Source organism: Gavialis gangeticus, unplaced genomic scaffold (assembly GCF_001723915.1).
Source record: "Gavialis gangeticus isolate Ggan-Ray unplaced genomic scaffold, GavGan_comp1, whole genome shotgun sequence".
Taxonomy (NCBI): domain Eukaryota; kingdom Metazoa; phylum Chordata; order Crocodylia; family Gavialidae; genus Gavialis; species Gavialis gangeticus.
Window position 1 is genome coordinate 98950712 of NW_017729025.1, and position 13090 is coordinate 98963801.

The 13090-nt window shown below is 52.3% G+C and overlaps 1 protein-coding gene across 3 annotated transcripts in view; it reads right to left on the reverse strand.

The window, feature by feature from the left end:
• DGKZ (diacylglycerol kinase zeta) overlaps positions 1 to 13090 on the reverse strand; it is a 104931-nt gene that overhangs the window by 90793 nt on the left and 1048 nt on the right. The window contains exon 1 of one of the 3 annotated variants that reach the window (XM_019519301.1): positions 2599 to 2768. The exons of the other annotated variants lie outside the window; for them this stretch is intronic. Coding sequence (XP_019374846.1) covers positions 2599 to 2657 — 59 coding nt within the window. The 5' untranslated portion in view covers positions 2658 to 2768. Of the gene's footprint in view, positions 1 to 2598; positions 2769 to 13090 lie in introns of those variants that run through there. 3 annotated transcript variants of the gene reach the window in all.

Sequence of the window (13090 nt, forward strand, 5' to 3'; positions counted from 1 at the left end):
CTGGCCTGTCAGCTCAGGAAATAAAGCAGCGTCACTTATGTTCCCTCCCTCATGCTGGCAGGAAGCTGCTACTACCCAGCCTCAAAAAGAAAAGGCAGCACCTCCCTTCCCCTCCTATTGTTTGCTGCCCTGAATGTAGCATCTTGCATTAAACTGGACTGTCACCTCTCCTTGGCAGGGCTGGGTTTGTGCGCTGTCTGGCTTAGCCATGCTCCATTCTGGGAAGGGCCTCTGGGAGCCATCACTATACAGACAATGAAGTCAGAACAAGGGGAAGTGAGGCCAGGTCTGTGCTAGATCCTCTTCTGAGTCCCAGACTCCTGACTGCAAGTTTCCCCAGAAGAATTATCTGAAGGTCCCCTGGATGCAGTCCCTGCAACTGCTTAGGCCTTAGATTCAGGTCCTGGAGTGCACACAACTCAGGAAAGCCCCAACCAGATGACATGGACTCTCTAATGGCTCTCAAATTCCCCTTTGCAGAAGTTAACCCATGTTCCCTGGCTACGTTTCTCTTTATTCTCTAGGTGCTCCCCTGATATCTGGGCACACCAGTTCTTCAGCAGATAGACTCCCAGGTCCTGGCAGCAACAGGGGCAGCTAGAGGCACCAAACACTGTGGAGATGGGGCAAAGAATGTGAAATGATTCCAACTGAAGCAGAAGCCAGGCAGCTCACTCATTTCCCCAGCCAGCTCCACTGCACCAACCGTTCCAGCAATCCATCCTTGTGCCAAGTTCAGGGCCCTGGCCATGGCCTCTAGGCTCCCTCCCCTCCTCCACTCCCCTTGGTATTCTCCAACCTAGCAGCAAGCTGTGGCCATATCCTAATTGCCTAATGGAAACATCTTTGAGACAAGCAGGGAGCTGTAATTGCTCTGCTATGCTCTGTCCTCCAGTACCACGTCCCCTCTGTGCTGCAAGCTTCAGCAGTATCCCCTGCCAGCCCCCAGCCAAGCACAATGGGTGACACCATCCTTCAGAAAAGACCTGTACAGTCCATTAGTCCAGTGTTGCCCATGCAGGGGTAGTACCTGCCTACAGGTCACATGCTCCTGTCTTGTAGCAGGTGGGGTAGCCATAAGCAGTGCCGTAGCAAGGTGGGGAAGCAGCAGGATGACCGCCCCAGGTATGAAAGCAAAGGGGTGTCAGTAAGTGCTGCCCAGCTGGGCACAGGTTGGGACAGAGCCATGAGCAGCTCATTGTGGGGGAGGGGGCAGGGATGAGGGAGGGCAGCTCCCACCTCTGTGTGCACTCCCGGGCAAGCATGGTGGGGGTGTGCCCCTCAAATCCATGTGTGGGGTTCTGGTGGGCTGGCACTGCAGGCTTTGCCCTGGGCGCCAAACGTCTTTGCCATGGTACCAACCATTAGAGTGGGCACAACAGATCTCTGAGTTTAGACTAACTGCCAGCCAAACTTCCTTCCCTTTCTGCACCTGGGAGCAAAACTCCAGGAAGAGCAGCCCACAAGCCTGCTGCAACCATCCCTCTATTCAGGCTTCCTTATTATTACTGGTTACTGCATTTATGACTCCTGCAGGGAGAAACACGGCCTAAGCAAGGCTCTCTCATGTTGCTTCAACAGAAATTAGAATTCCTCCATTCAGTCTTCTCTCAGTGCCTGCTCCCCCAGTGACTTAGTCCACACCCTGTCCCCAGCTCACCCATACATGCACTATTCAAGTCAAAACACTGCATTGACAGGAAACTGCATTGACAGGAAACTGCCAATGGCTGCTAAGTATCACAGCCATATCGCAGGGTCACTTGGGTGATGAAAACAGCATCTCTGCAGGACAGGACCTAGGGGAGAGGGAGGAGAGGATACTCCCTGCCTCCATTCACCTGTAGCAAATCTTGGAATTTTCTTCCATGTTTTTTTCCAAGGCAAGGCTGTCCACATGTCTTTTTCCCAGGGAAAGCTGTGCACATGCCTTGATTATGGAATAATGGAAACATTGATTTTGCCAAGGGACCCCCCACCCTTTTTCTTGGTGATGGGAGCAGCTAGCAACCCTTTTGCACAGAAAAGGAATTATCACAGGACGCTTTCTCACCCCTCTTGTCTCCCTCTGTCTCAGTGAGGCTAAGTCTCACTGAGGACCCTCCTTTTTCCTGGAAGAGGAAGATCCATGTGGGGGATGAGGGTGGGGTATCATCCTGGGTAGCAAGCTAGGCAATTTCAGGCAATGTGTATTCCTAGGAGTCCCCAAAACCCTTTTCTAGGCACACTTTGGCAGCCTCACAGGCTACTCTCTTCCAGAAGACACTTAGAGGGGAACGGTTTCATCATCCCTACCACAAGTAGCACTGTCATGCGCTTCCCGTGTGTTAATAGAATCATCACCAGGAGCAAACCCGATTACCATCCCCCACCCACACACACATCCACATGAATGTCAGCCCCTGACAAGCACAATATCCCACTACAGGCAGTGGGAGGGAGAAGGAAAGGGGACAACAAGCAGGGGGGCAAAGACCTTGGAACAGGGCAAGCCCCAGAGACACTCTTTCCTCCTAGACAGCAGAAGGTAATCAGACAGAGGGCATCAGCCAAGAGAGCAAGAAGAAACTAACAGACACTTCTAGGCACAGGGGGTACCTTGTATTTGCAGCCTCCGGTGGGCTCTGCGGGAGATCCCATGACCGCTGCCACCACATTTGCCACAGCACAGGCAGGTGTTTCTCCTCATGCCCTGGCTTCACACTCCCTTGTCCTTCCTGCTGTGACAGAGCTCTGGAGGCATTCCAAGGTCAGGTCCTTCCCAGCCAGCTCTCTGTCCTCAGAGCCGCACAAGGCCCATGGCTTCGTGCACAGCCTCTACCTGGTTCCTCTTTCTGCACTTCCTGGAAGTGTAACGAAGGCTGCTGCTGCTGCAGCATGCCACGCGGTGCCTCAGCCCTCACAGCCCACTTCACAAGCCAAACTCCCACACAGGTGGAGCTGGGACACCCAGCTGCCTTTCGAGAGAAACCTCTGCTCCAGTTTAGGCAAGCAACAACAAGCCCTGACGCACAAGGCTCCGTCATGAGAAACTGCTCCCCCCTGCAGGGAAAACACCCACCATCAGCTCAGCACCCCAACAGAGACAGCCCAGCCCAATCACTGCATGTCATTCCCCCACAACAAATGAGCCCCAGCAGGGATGGTGGTGGCTCAGGGACACAGTAAGCAATCTATGCTAGAGTATTGATTGCATCCTGCGGGCTTCAGGACTATTCCTTGCTCCAGGTTTTTATACTGTGCTGGTCAGTGGGATCAGGGAGTCTTTCAGTGCTTGTAAGATTCTCTGCAGTTGAAGGGAAACAAGGAGCACAAGAGGAAAAGCCTTCAGGGGGAGAGCACAGTGTGTTCCCCACCCTACTCTGCATGCATCATACACCCTTGCAAAAAATGGCAGCACTCTTGCCCACAGAAAGCAACCTTAGACGTTTAAAGGAACATAACTCATTGAAAGTCATAACTACACCCCCCTGCCCTCCCCCCCTCCACACACACACCCAATCAGTCTGATTTCAACTGCTCCATTCTCACTTCAAAACAGAGCCTGCTGACGCCAAGCCAGTCTCTGGTAGTGGTATTTCAGAAAGCAGCCATGTAAGCAAGCTACCAGAACTATGGACATAGCAAGAACACGTTTCATTAGGAGGGTGCATCTCAGCAAAGAGTGCTGTGCCTGAAACTTCTGTATCCACACAGTCTAGGTCCACAGGGAATGGCTGAGCCTTGGCAGCATGATGTGCAATGAGTCTGGCTGTCTGGAGACAAAACCTTACACTTGAAACCAGATGGATGATTTGCTTAGTTTGTGATGGCTCCAGCACCAGAAACCCTCTGGTGATAGTGCCTGCTATGTCCCAAGGCCTAATACCATTGCTAAATGCAAAATGAAAGAGCCAGGTGTTGCCCATTCACCTTCTGCTCAGAATTTGGAATGATAATCCCACTTCTTACACCAGGACAGAGATGCTGTTTGCAGTATTATTAGTACTGTGGTGGTTTCATATCCCTGCATTTGTAAATGTGACAACATCCCGAGGTCACTTTCACTTTCTGATTGTAGATTTTTCCCATTCAAGTTCTTATACTTCAACCCAATAGCCTTAATAGCCCATCCCCTGGCTCAAAAGTAGCACCCTACCTGAAGAAAAGAGCACATCCCTGATCTCAGTAGGGCTATCAGAGGCATAAGGAATCCCATACTGCGAGCATGGACAGCAGACCATGGCTGCCCTCTGCTTGCATCTGACTCCTGCAATGTGAGGATTTCAAACCATAAGGATTTCAGGCTCGCAGCTCCCTGAGGAAGGAAGCAGCACCAGCCCAAATTTGCATGTCTCGGGCCTAAGAAGTCTCCACTTGGCTATCCCAACAGCAGCTCCAGAATCAAGCACGAGGCAGAAATCCTGACTCCAGTCCCTCTGTTCAAAGCATGAAACCCTGTTGCACAAAGGACACCACTACTATGCCTGAGATTCCACCTTTCTGTAGCTCTTTCCCACCAGCCTGCCCATCACTCTTTATTACAAACCAAAATAAACCCCAACAGTTGAAGCTCATAGTTGAATTTTCCCTAATTTTGCAACCTCCAATAACATGTATTTTCTTAGGTCTCTTAACTCCAGGAAAGTGCTGGACATGCCTGGAAGCTGTTGCCACTGTAGGAGACCCAGGGTAATGGAGCATGGAACCAAAGCGCACACACCACCCAGAGATGTCTAACCCAGCCCTGCCACTGATCCTGTCCACACTCAGAAGTCTCTGAGCTCCCTGGCCCAGTGTGCAGTGGGCTTGGAATAGAGCCTGAGACCATCTTCTTCAGTCGCTTCTAGTGAAGAATCCAAAGATGTTGCCTGTTAACAGTGGTTTCTCCAGTGATTAGGCATAACAGCAGCTAAGGCACACAAACATAAGGCTCTAGTCCCTTCTGCATTGCTCAAAGCTCAGCTCACAGGCACTCTCCTAGCAACCTACCTCATCCTCCAGGCTCTGCTCTGTGGAATTCCAGGCTGATCCTGAGCAACTCCATATCTTGTACATGCTCATTTGCTTCACACTCCTTATCCAGGAGGGAGAGGTGCTGGAATCTCATGGTGCTGAGTACCCCCAACACACACACTCTGCTAGTGAACAGCACCAGGGCCAGCCTGTGAGCACACAGCCAGGACAGCACTTTGTCTGGTATATGAAACTGCAGATTCCCAGCAGCCAGCAAACAGTAGTTGTGTTGCTGCACTTCCAGAACTCAGTCAGTAGGTGGTATAGAGCCCCACCTACCCTCTCTCATGTGAGGAATGGGAGATAGTAGGGCTGGGTGATGTGGATTGTTGTTTCACAGTGGAGACTCCTAGGTTGTGTACAGCACCTGGGACCAGAGGTTTTTCATTAAAATCCTGTAGCCCCTGAATGGCCTGGGCTCAGGGCATAAGGTGCTGCTAGCGTAGGAGATCCCCTGGAGCAGTCTGTCCTGCAGCACCTTGCAGACAAACACGGAGCTTCTTATGCCCTTCTCTGCCCACAGATCAGCACCAACGAGTACCTAGCTTCACCCCTGCCCCTCAAAGCAGCTCCCCTCACCCCTGCCAGCCCTTCTCCAAGCAGGGCAGGCACTAGACTGAGTCCCAAGTGCCAGCAGGAACAAGGTGCAAGTGGATCTGTCTGCTCCCACCTGGGAGCACTCTGTGCTCAGCTCTGGAAGCAGCACCCACCCAGCCAGGCACAGCCCCAGTGAGAGAAATGTCCAGGTGGAAGAAAAAGCAGCTCGAGCTGAGGCACAGCGGTGGCAGGAAGTGCATTCAACTGTGTCTCTGGCCCAGGCCGTGTGCTGGGCATCTGTTCAGACCCAGGGCCAGGATCCCAATGAGAGCAGGGCATGGGGAGACAGCTGACAGTTTTCCTTGCCAGCGTGGGGCAAGGAAAACACCAGCTCCCTTCCACCCATCACATTCTTCAAAGATCAGACCTAAGAGGAGCAAGCCGGTTACTTAGGACTTCCTGCCCCTGCCCAGCTGGAATGTCAGCAGCATGAGCTTCCCCATACCATGGCCAGCCGGATCCTGGCAGGGTAGCCTTGCCCATGCAGTGCCCTGTGGGTGCCAGCCTTAGGCAGCAGGACTCCCTTTCCCCCAGCTGCACAGAGGGGAGCGGAAAAGGATGTTTGTCAAAGAGCTGCAAGCACAGCTGGGTGGGAATGAAAGACAGTTTGATTAGGAGGCTTCATGAAGCCTGATTAGTGCAATTAAAAGGCTGCAGACAGGGTTCAAAAGAAAAGCTAAGCTGGAGGGATGGGGGGTTGCCTATCACCTTGCTTTCCATTCACAGTGCCATCATGCCCTTGCACCTCATTGTCTTGCACATGTGTGCAATGACAGCAGCTTCAGGGCTCTGCTCAGCATCAAGTCACCCAGGGCTTAGTGACAATCAAAGTGTTGTACAGCAGGACCCCCTCAGACTCTCACATAGCAACAGCAGGGACAGAGAGACTCAGAGCCTCCTGCTCCAGACCTTCCCTGCTCATACAGCTGAAGAAGAATCTCAGGAATCTCCCTTACCTGCATAGTAGTACAGGGCCTGACACACAGCTAAGTGGTGCCATTTCCATCCACAAGAGGGCAGTATTGTCATAAAGCCATTGAGTTAGTAAGAGTTTTTTGGTTGTAGCCCTGTTGGTCTATGGACATAGGCAGGCAGGGTTGTTTGGGTAGATCTGATAACTTTTATTAGACCAACTGAGTAGCTGGAAAAAAGTTCTTAGCAAGCTTTCAGGCGCAGTCACCCTTCGTCAGGTTTAAGAAGTCTCTCCAAGGAGTCTCAGACCAGCGGAGACTCCCTATGCCTGACAGGGTGACTATGCCCAAAAGCTTGCTAAGAACTTTTTTCCAACTACTCAGTTGGTCTAATAAAATATATCACATCTACCCAAAGAACCTAGCCTGCCAGTGAGTTAGTAATGCACCCAGCAGAGACCAGGAAAAAGACAAGACCATTTTGTAAGTGCTGAGGTAGGGACTTGGCATCAGCAGCTGACATATTAGAAGGGGCAAATGCTGCTGAGTGTAACTGTGGGAGTTAACATATTCCCACCACAGCCTATCCCAGGGTGCTCTGTGCACTTACAATGGACAGAGGTCCAGATGAGTCTTTGCTTGCCTGGGGCTCCGGCAGGGAGCAGCCATATCATGTGCTAGTTGAGGCAGGAGAAATTGGCTCCTGGTCTGATGTTAACCCTGCCTTTGATTCCTTCCAGAAATGCATGGGGGCTTCCTGTAGCTCCCAAGCACCTGTGAGGAGGAGCTGATGTTTGATTCTTGGCCTTCCCTTTCTGTAGCTGCCGAGGCCCTAAGTTGGGTCCCAAGCCTTGCAGTAAGCAGGGAAAACCCCAGGGACATGAAGACGTCTTGTTACACCTCCTCCTGCTCTGGACCCTTGTGCACTTGTAGGGATCAAAAGCAGGGCCAGCATGACTGATTTGTGGCTCCTTTGATCTGACCGTGCCTCTGTAAAGGAGCCATGGGGCACTGGGCCCTCAGCCTGCCTATGTGGCCCAGGCTCTGGTGTGGCACACATTGCACACATTTGGCCCTTCCCAGGCAAGCAGGAGAGGGTTACATGGGAGCTGTAGCTCTGGAAGAGAATGGGCTAGGCTCTGTTCCCAGGGTCACCGATATCTGGCCACCTGTTCAAAGGCTGTTAATTTACCATGTGTTTCAACAGGTTTCCTCTGCAGTGTGGAAAGCAGAGCAGCTAATGAGGTGAACTACAGCCCTTGGGCCACACTGGGAGAAAAATGACCCAGGAGCCTCCAAAGCCCAGCCAATCTGGAGTACAGAGGAAGGGGGAACAGCGAGAGCTTCCAGCTTTCCTGGCATTGCCTTCCTCACCTCAGCGGCCCCTGCTGGCTCTCCCTGGCTGTACCCTTTGCGTGCTGACGTGGGCTGGCCTGTGATGCAGCTCCACCTTCCCCCTTGCTATTTACATTACAAAGCAGCCCCCTCCCACTCAGGCTTAGTGGGCTATATTTAGCTCTTTGGCACAGAACAGCCTGTGAGAGATATCCGCTACATCCCACCTGCCACTGCTGCAACCCTGGTGAGGAGCAGTGATGCTCCAGCCTCAGGGCTCGTTAGTGGTCCACAGGTTGCCAGGGGGGCCAGGCTCTGTGCACAATAGGCATGGGAACTGGCAGGCTGAAGTATGACTGCTCTCGGCATGGGGCTAATGCCAAACTGGAGGGTATGGCGGGACACAAGGACTCCATTTTTGGGCTACTGCATGCAAGAAGCATGAATTTGCTGCAGCAGGCTCTGTTCTGCCTCTCCATGGGGCCCTAGGAGGGGTGCAGAGATTGCCATTAGACTCTCAGGATAGAACAGAGAGGCTGCACACCCCAGAAGAGTCAGCTTTGGAGGGGCAGGGACAAGGCTCACATGCCTCATGAAGTGACAAACAAGAGACAGGGATGACCGGGCATCTTACAGCCAGACCTGGAGCTGCCTTTGTGGGAGGTCTCCCAGAGCCAGATAGAGCCATGAGGGCAGTGAATGGAAGGGAAATGAAGTCACTCCCTGCAGCTCTCCACAGCTTGTTCCTTGCCCTAAGCACAAACACGCAAGAAGTCCAAGTGTCAAGCCATTGCATCCCCAACATTTTGCTTTCTGGACTGCTGTGGGAACAGGCTTATCAACCTGCACAGCCCCTGGAGCTGTTGGCTGGGAGCAGGTGAAAAGGGAGGCCAGCACTGCTAATCCTACTGCAAACACTAGCAAGAAACCTATGGGGAACGGCTAGAGATGAGAGAGAACTCCCAACATCTGAGAGTCTCCTAGCTGCAGCAGGAGTGTCACCAGGCCCAGCCTCACAGGGCCTGCCTGGCTGCTGGGGGAGGCAGGGGGCACCCTGCTCCAGACACTGATCTTGCCCTTCCTGCATTCTGGGCCTTCCTACTATCTGAAGCCTCCCTGGATGCAGTCCCTGCAGCTGCTTAGGCCTTGGATTCAGCTCAGGCCTTAGATTCAGGTCCTGGAGTGCGCACAACTCAGGAAAGCCCCAACTAGATGACATGGACTCTCTAATGGCTCTCAGATTCCCCTTTGCAGAAGTTAACCCATGTTCCCTGGCTACATTTCTCTTTATTCCCTAGGTGCTCCCCTGATACCTGGGCACACCAGTTCTTCAGCAGATAGACTCCCAGGTCCTGGCAGCAACAGGGGCAGCAGCTACAGGCACCAAACTCTGTGGCGACAGGGCAAAGAATGTGAAATGATTCCCACTGTATGAAAGGGTTGCCTCTGATTCCCTGGCACCAAGACTAATGATACAAAAAGAGTTATCAACTCAGGTTTAGTAATAGAGGAGTCCAAGTGCATTGTTTACTGCTTAAGGCATCGTGAGCTGGCGACCCCGAGAGGGTCCCTTTGTGAGGGCTTGTCCACGTGTTTGTGCAGGACAACACGGTTGAGTGTATTCATGCTGACAAGCCGAAAACAAAGTAGGTAAAAGGCCAGATTCTTGGAAGAGCTGAGCACCCTAACCTACTGTCGTTTCCCCTGGCACTGCACAGCACCATGGAAAACAGCCTGGAGTAATGTTGACAAGGCAGCTTCAAAGCCTTCGACTTCGACTGTTCTGACCTGAGTGAGTTGTCTGGGGCCACAGAACAAGTTGCTGTTGGGGCCAGCCATAAAACCCTGGCACCTGCTCAGGCTCCTAGACCACCAAGAGCAGAAGCAGGAGCTGCTGGCACTGCAGACGCCTCTTCTCAGCAGGGCGGTTGTCCCTGAGTCAGTGAGACTGTGGCACCATCCAGCATCAGCAGCCAGCTTGGCACAAACCTGCAACTTGAAGCACTAAATATAACCTGTATGCTGAGCTCTTGTTCTACCACCCAAGGCGCCTCCATGCATCACAGCAGCTATTTATGGCAGGGACTTTATTTATACAGGCTCAGTATAGTTTCTGCTCATTTCAAACCCTTTCTATAATGTCTGACGTCACCTGCTTCGTGTGAGCACCAACATGGCTGCAGCAGGAGAGGCAGGCTAGTTGGGGGAGGGGGACAAGAGACTCAGACACCCCAGATACACCATTGGCCAGATACTCTTCCTTTGGCTTGAGCTCTGTTGCGACCTCCAAAGCCCAGGGAGGAAACGATGCTTCCAAGCAAACATGGCACATCCCCCTGGCACCTTCACACCCTTTAACTGCTGGGGAAGCTCCTTTAGACCAGCATCATCTTGTGGGAGTGGCCAGAAGATGCTCAAAGGCAGCACTAGGGGCTTCTTCATCCCAGGGGAGCAGAATATCTTGGAGGAAAGAGCAAGGGAGTCAGTGTGAAATGCATGTTTGGCCCAGCACTACAGAACTGTTCCCTGACCTCACCCAGCACTGACTCCCAATGCAACCTGTCCTACTGGAATATGCATCCATGTCTGCTCCACACTCCACAGGAAGCCACCAAGCCAGATGTCCTTGTACAGCATTTCTAAACCCGTGGGTCGCAACCCAAAAGTGGGTCACAAGACTGTATGAAAGGGTCGCGAACAAACTTTAAAAATGGCTGCTCCTTTAATTAAAAGAGAAAAATGTGGGAAACCATGCCCCACACACTGGGGGGCTGGGGCCTGGGATGAGGGCAGCGAGTCGGTACTGACCATCAATGTTTACAAATGGTTTCTGGTTAAAAAAAAGGTTGAGAACCACTGTCCTAGTAGCTTCACCAACCACCAGGAAGCAGAATCCTGCTGTGAGTCATTTCCCCAGCACAGCATCCTCCCATCTCTCACTCAGATGCCAGCAAGGAATGATGGCAACAGAAGCATATCGAAGCTCCCTGCACCCTGATAACCAGATGGAGACAATCCCAGTGTCCCAGCCTGGCCAGTGGCCCCTTCACAGAGCTATCACAGAAGTCTGGAGCTCATCTGGTGGCAGGCAGGGAGAGAGAGGGGCTTCAGGACTGCAATGCATTAGCAGAGCTGCAAGGGGGATAGGGGTATGCTGACCTGGGGTAGCAGCAGGGGCTGTGTGGGTCAGGACTTTATCACCAGAGCTGTGTGTAGAGTAGCAGGATGAAAATGATCCCTAGAAATATTAGACAGTGCTGGAGCAAATCCAGGCTGATCAAATTGGGTTGCAATATGTTATGTTCCCCCTCAGGGGAGTATGGGATAATTGGAGCCAGCTAATCTGTTCATGAAATGTACTGTGCACATCTGGAGGAAAAGAGCTAAGAAAGGAAAATCCTGCTCTCCCCCCTCCTTACAGTGCCGGATAATCCCTCATTCTCACTGTCATCAGGGCACAAATGCTTCTAAATTTGTCTGGCGCCTCAGGGAGCAGGCCCTAATAAACCAAATTAGGACAAATCAGCCCCATGGCCCCAGCTCATATGCCTGGTTTTCACCACACTTCCCAGGAAGGTGTTTTCATGACTGCTCAGGGCTCAGAGAGCCAAGAGGACTAGGATGGGCAGCATCCTGACTGCAGGTCAAAGATCCCATCCACTCTCACCCCACAACCAAGGGAAGGATGAGCATCTGGTTGAACTCAGTCAGCTCCTGGCCCCTGTCTGCCTGAAGTACTCCCATGGGCACTGCTAACTGTACTGTGTAAGCACCTCATTGTTTTTAGTGGCTTTGTCCTCACAGCTGCTCTGTGAGATTGGGGAGCGCTGCTATTTCCAGTGAGAATGAGGCAGAGAGAGACCAAGTGACTTGCCCAAGGTCACACAGGAAAGTGGTGTCAGAGCAGAAAACTCATACTGGGTCTCTCACATCTCAAGCAAGCACTGCAAACCAGACTATCCATTTATTCTGTACACTTCCTCAGCACAGGGTATTATACCCTGAACCCCTCAGAGTGTGAAGACCAAAGCCTCTCCCTCATCAGGCCCTTCCTGACTGCCGACTGACAAATCATCCCACTGAGCTGGGAGGATTCAGCAGGACTTGCTTGCCAAGCCAGGTCCAGCTTTTGCCTCTTGGCTCTGTCCCACAGCTCCCAAGAACATCCTATAGTCCATGCTCAGCGCACCCCCTCTTGGACCTAGGCAAGCAGCACTAGACCCCAGCACTAGACTTACCCTCTTCTTGTATACTTCAGGGCAATACAGGACTCCATGAAAGTCAGTGGAATTACACAGGGGTTTAAAGGGCATGAGCCCTGAGGACAATCCAGTCCCAACCTTTGTGTCACTTATTGGAGAAGAAGTGGTGGTGTCTGAGCTGCTGGGAGCACCGTGACATGAGCAGGATACTGGGTAGATTGTCCCTCAGTTGGCTACCCATATTTAGCCATCCTGGACAAGTTGAAGACTGCTGGCACTTGGGACCAAGTGCAGGGCTATTTACTTTAGGGGACAGAGGGAGGCAAGGAGAAGTAATGTCTGTCTTTTGGGCCCTCTGACCAGACAAGCAGAGGCAGCCCCAGCAGGAAGGACAGCACCCAGCACAGAGCACAAAGCAGGTCTGGGCCACAAGAATGGCCAGGACCATGGGGGTATTCCCAGGAGGTAGCTGGGCACAAATCCATGAGGCCTCCCTGCTGTGGAAAGGCTTAACATGCCCACAGCCCCAAGAGCAGGGAGGGAGGGAATAGGCAGTTAGCAGTGAAAGAGAACGGGGTTGTGGGATACCTGTTATGGGGGAGGGAGGGTTGTTCCTTGGATGGAGGGACCCCTCACTCTGTCTCTGAGGGCATTGTGGTCAGAGGCTGGAGGCGACAGGATACCCTGGTTGAAGAGCAATGCTGGACTTTAGGGGGATATCTAAAAAGAGACAGGCTTGATGGAAAAGGAGCAGAAAAGACCAAGCTCAGCATGATACTACAGATTGCTGGCTATTAAACCAAAGGCCTCAATTCCCACCACCCCTCCCCATCACCCATACTCCAGCCACAGCTAACACCTAGGCTTACCAGGGGTTCAGCTCCATCCCACTAGCTCTTCTCTAAAATACCCCTACAGAGACATGAGCTGAATGGGGGGCAGATCCACCCCAGAATAATGGACACTATATTTCCTCCCCCTTTAGCACCCTGGACTCATGGCCCAGATTTCTCCCAGGGCAGGATTTTAGATGGGATGATGGTGTCCGGG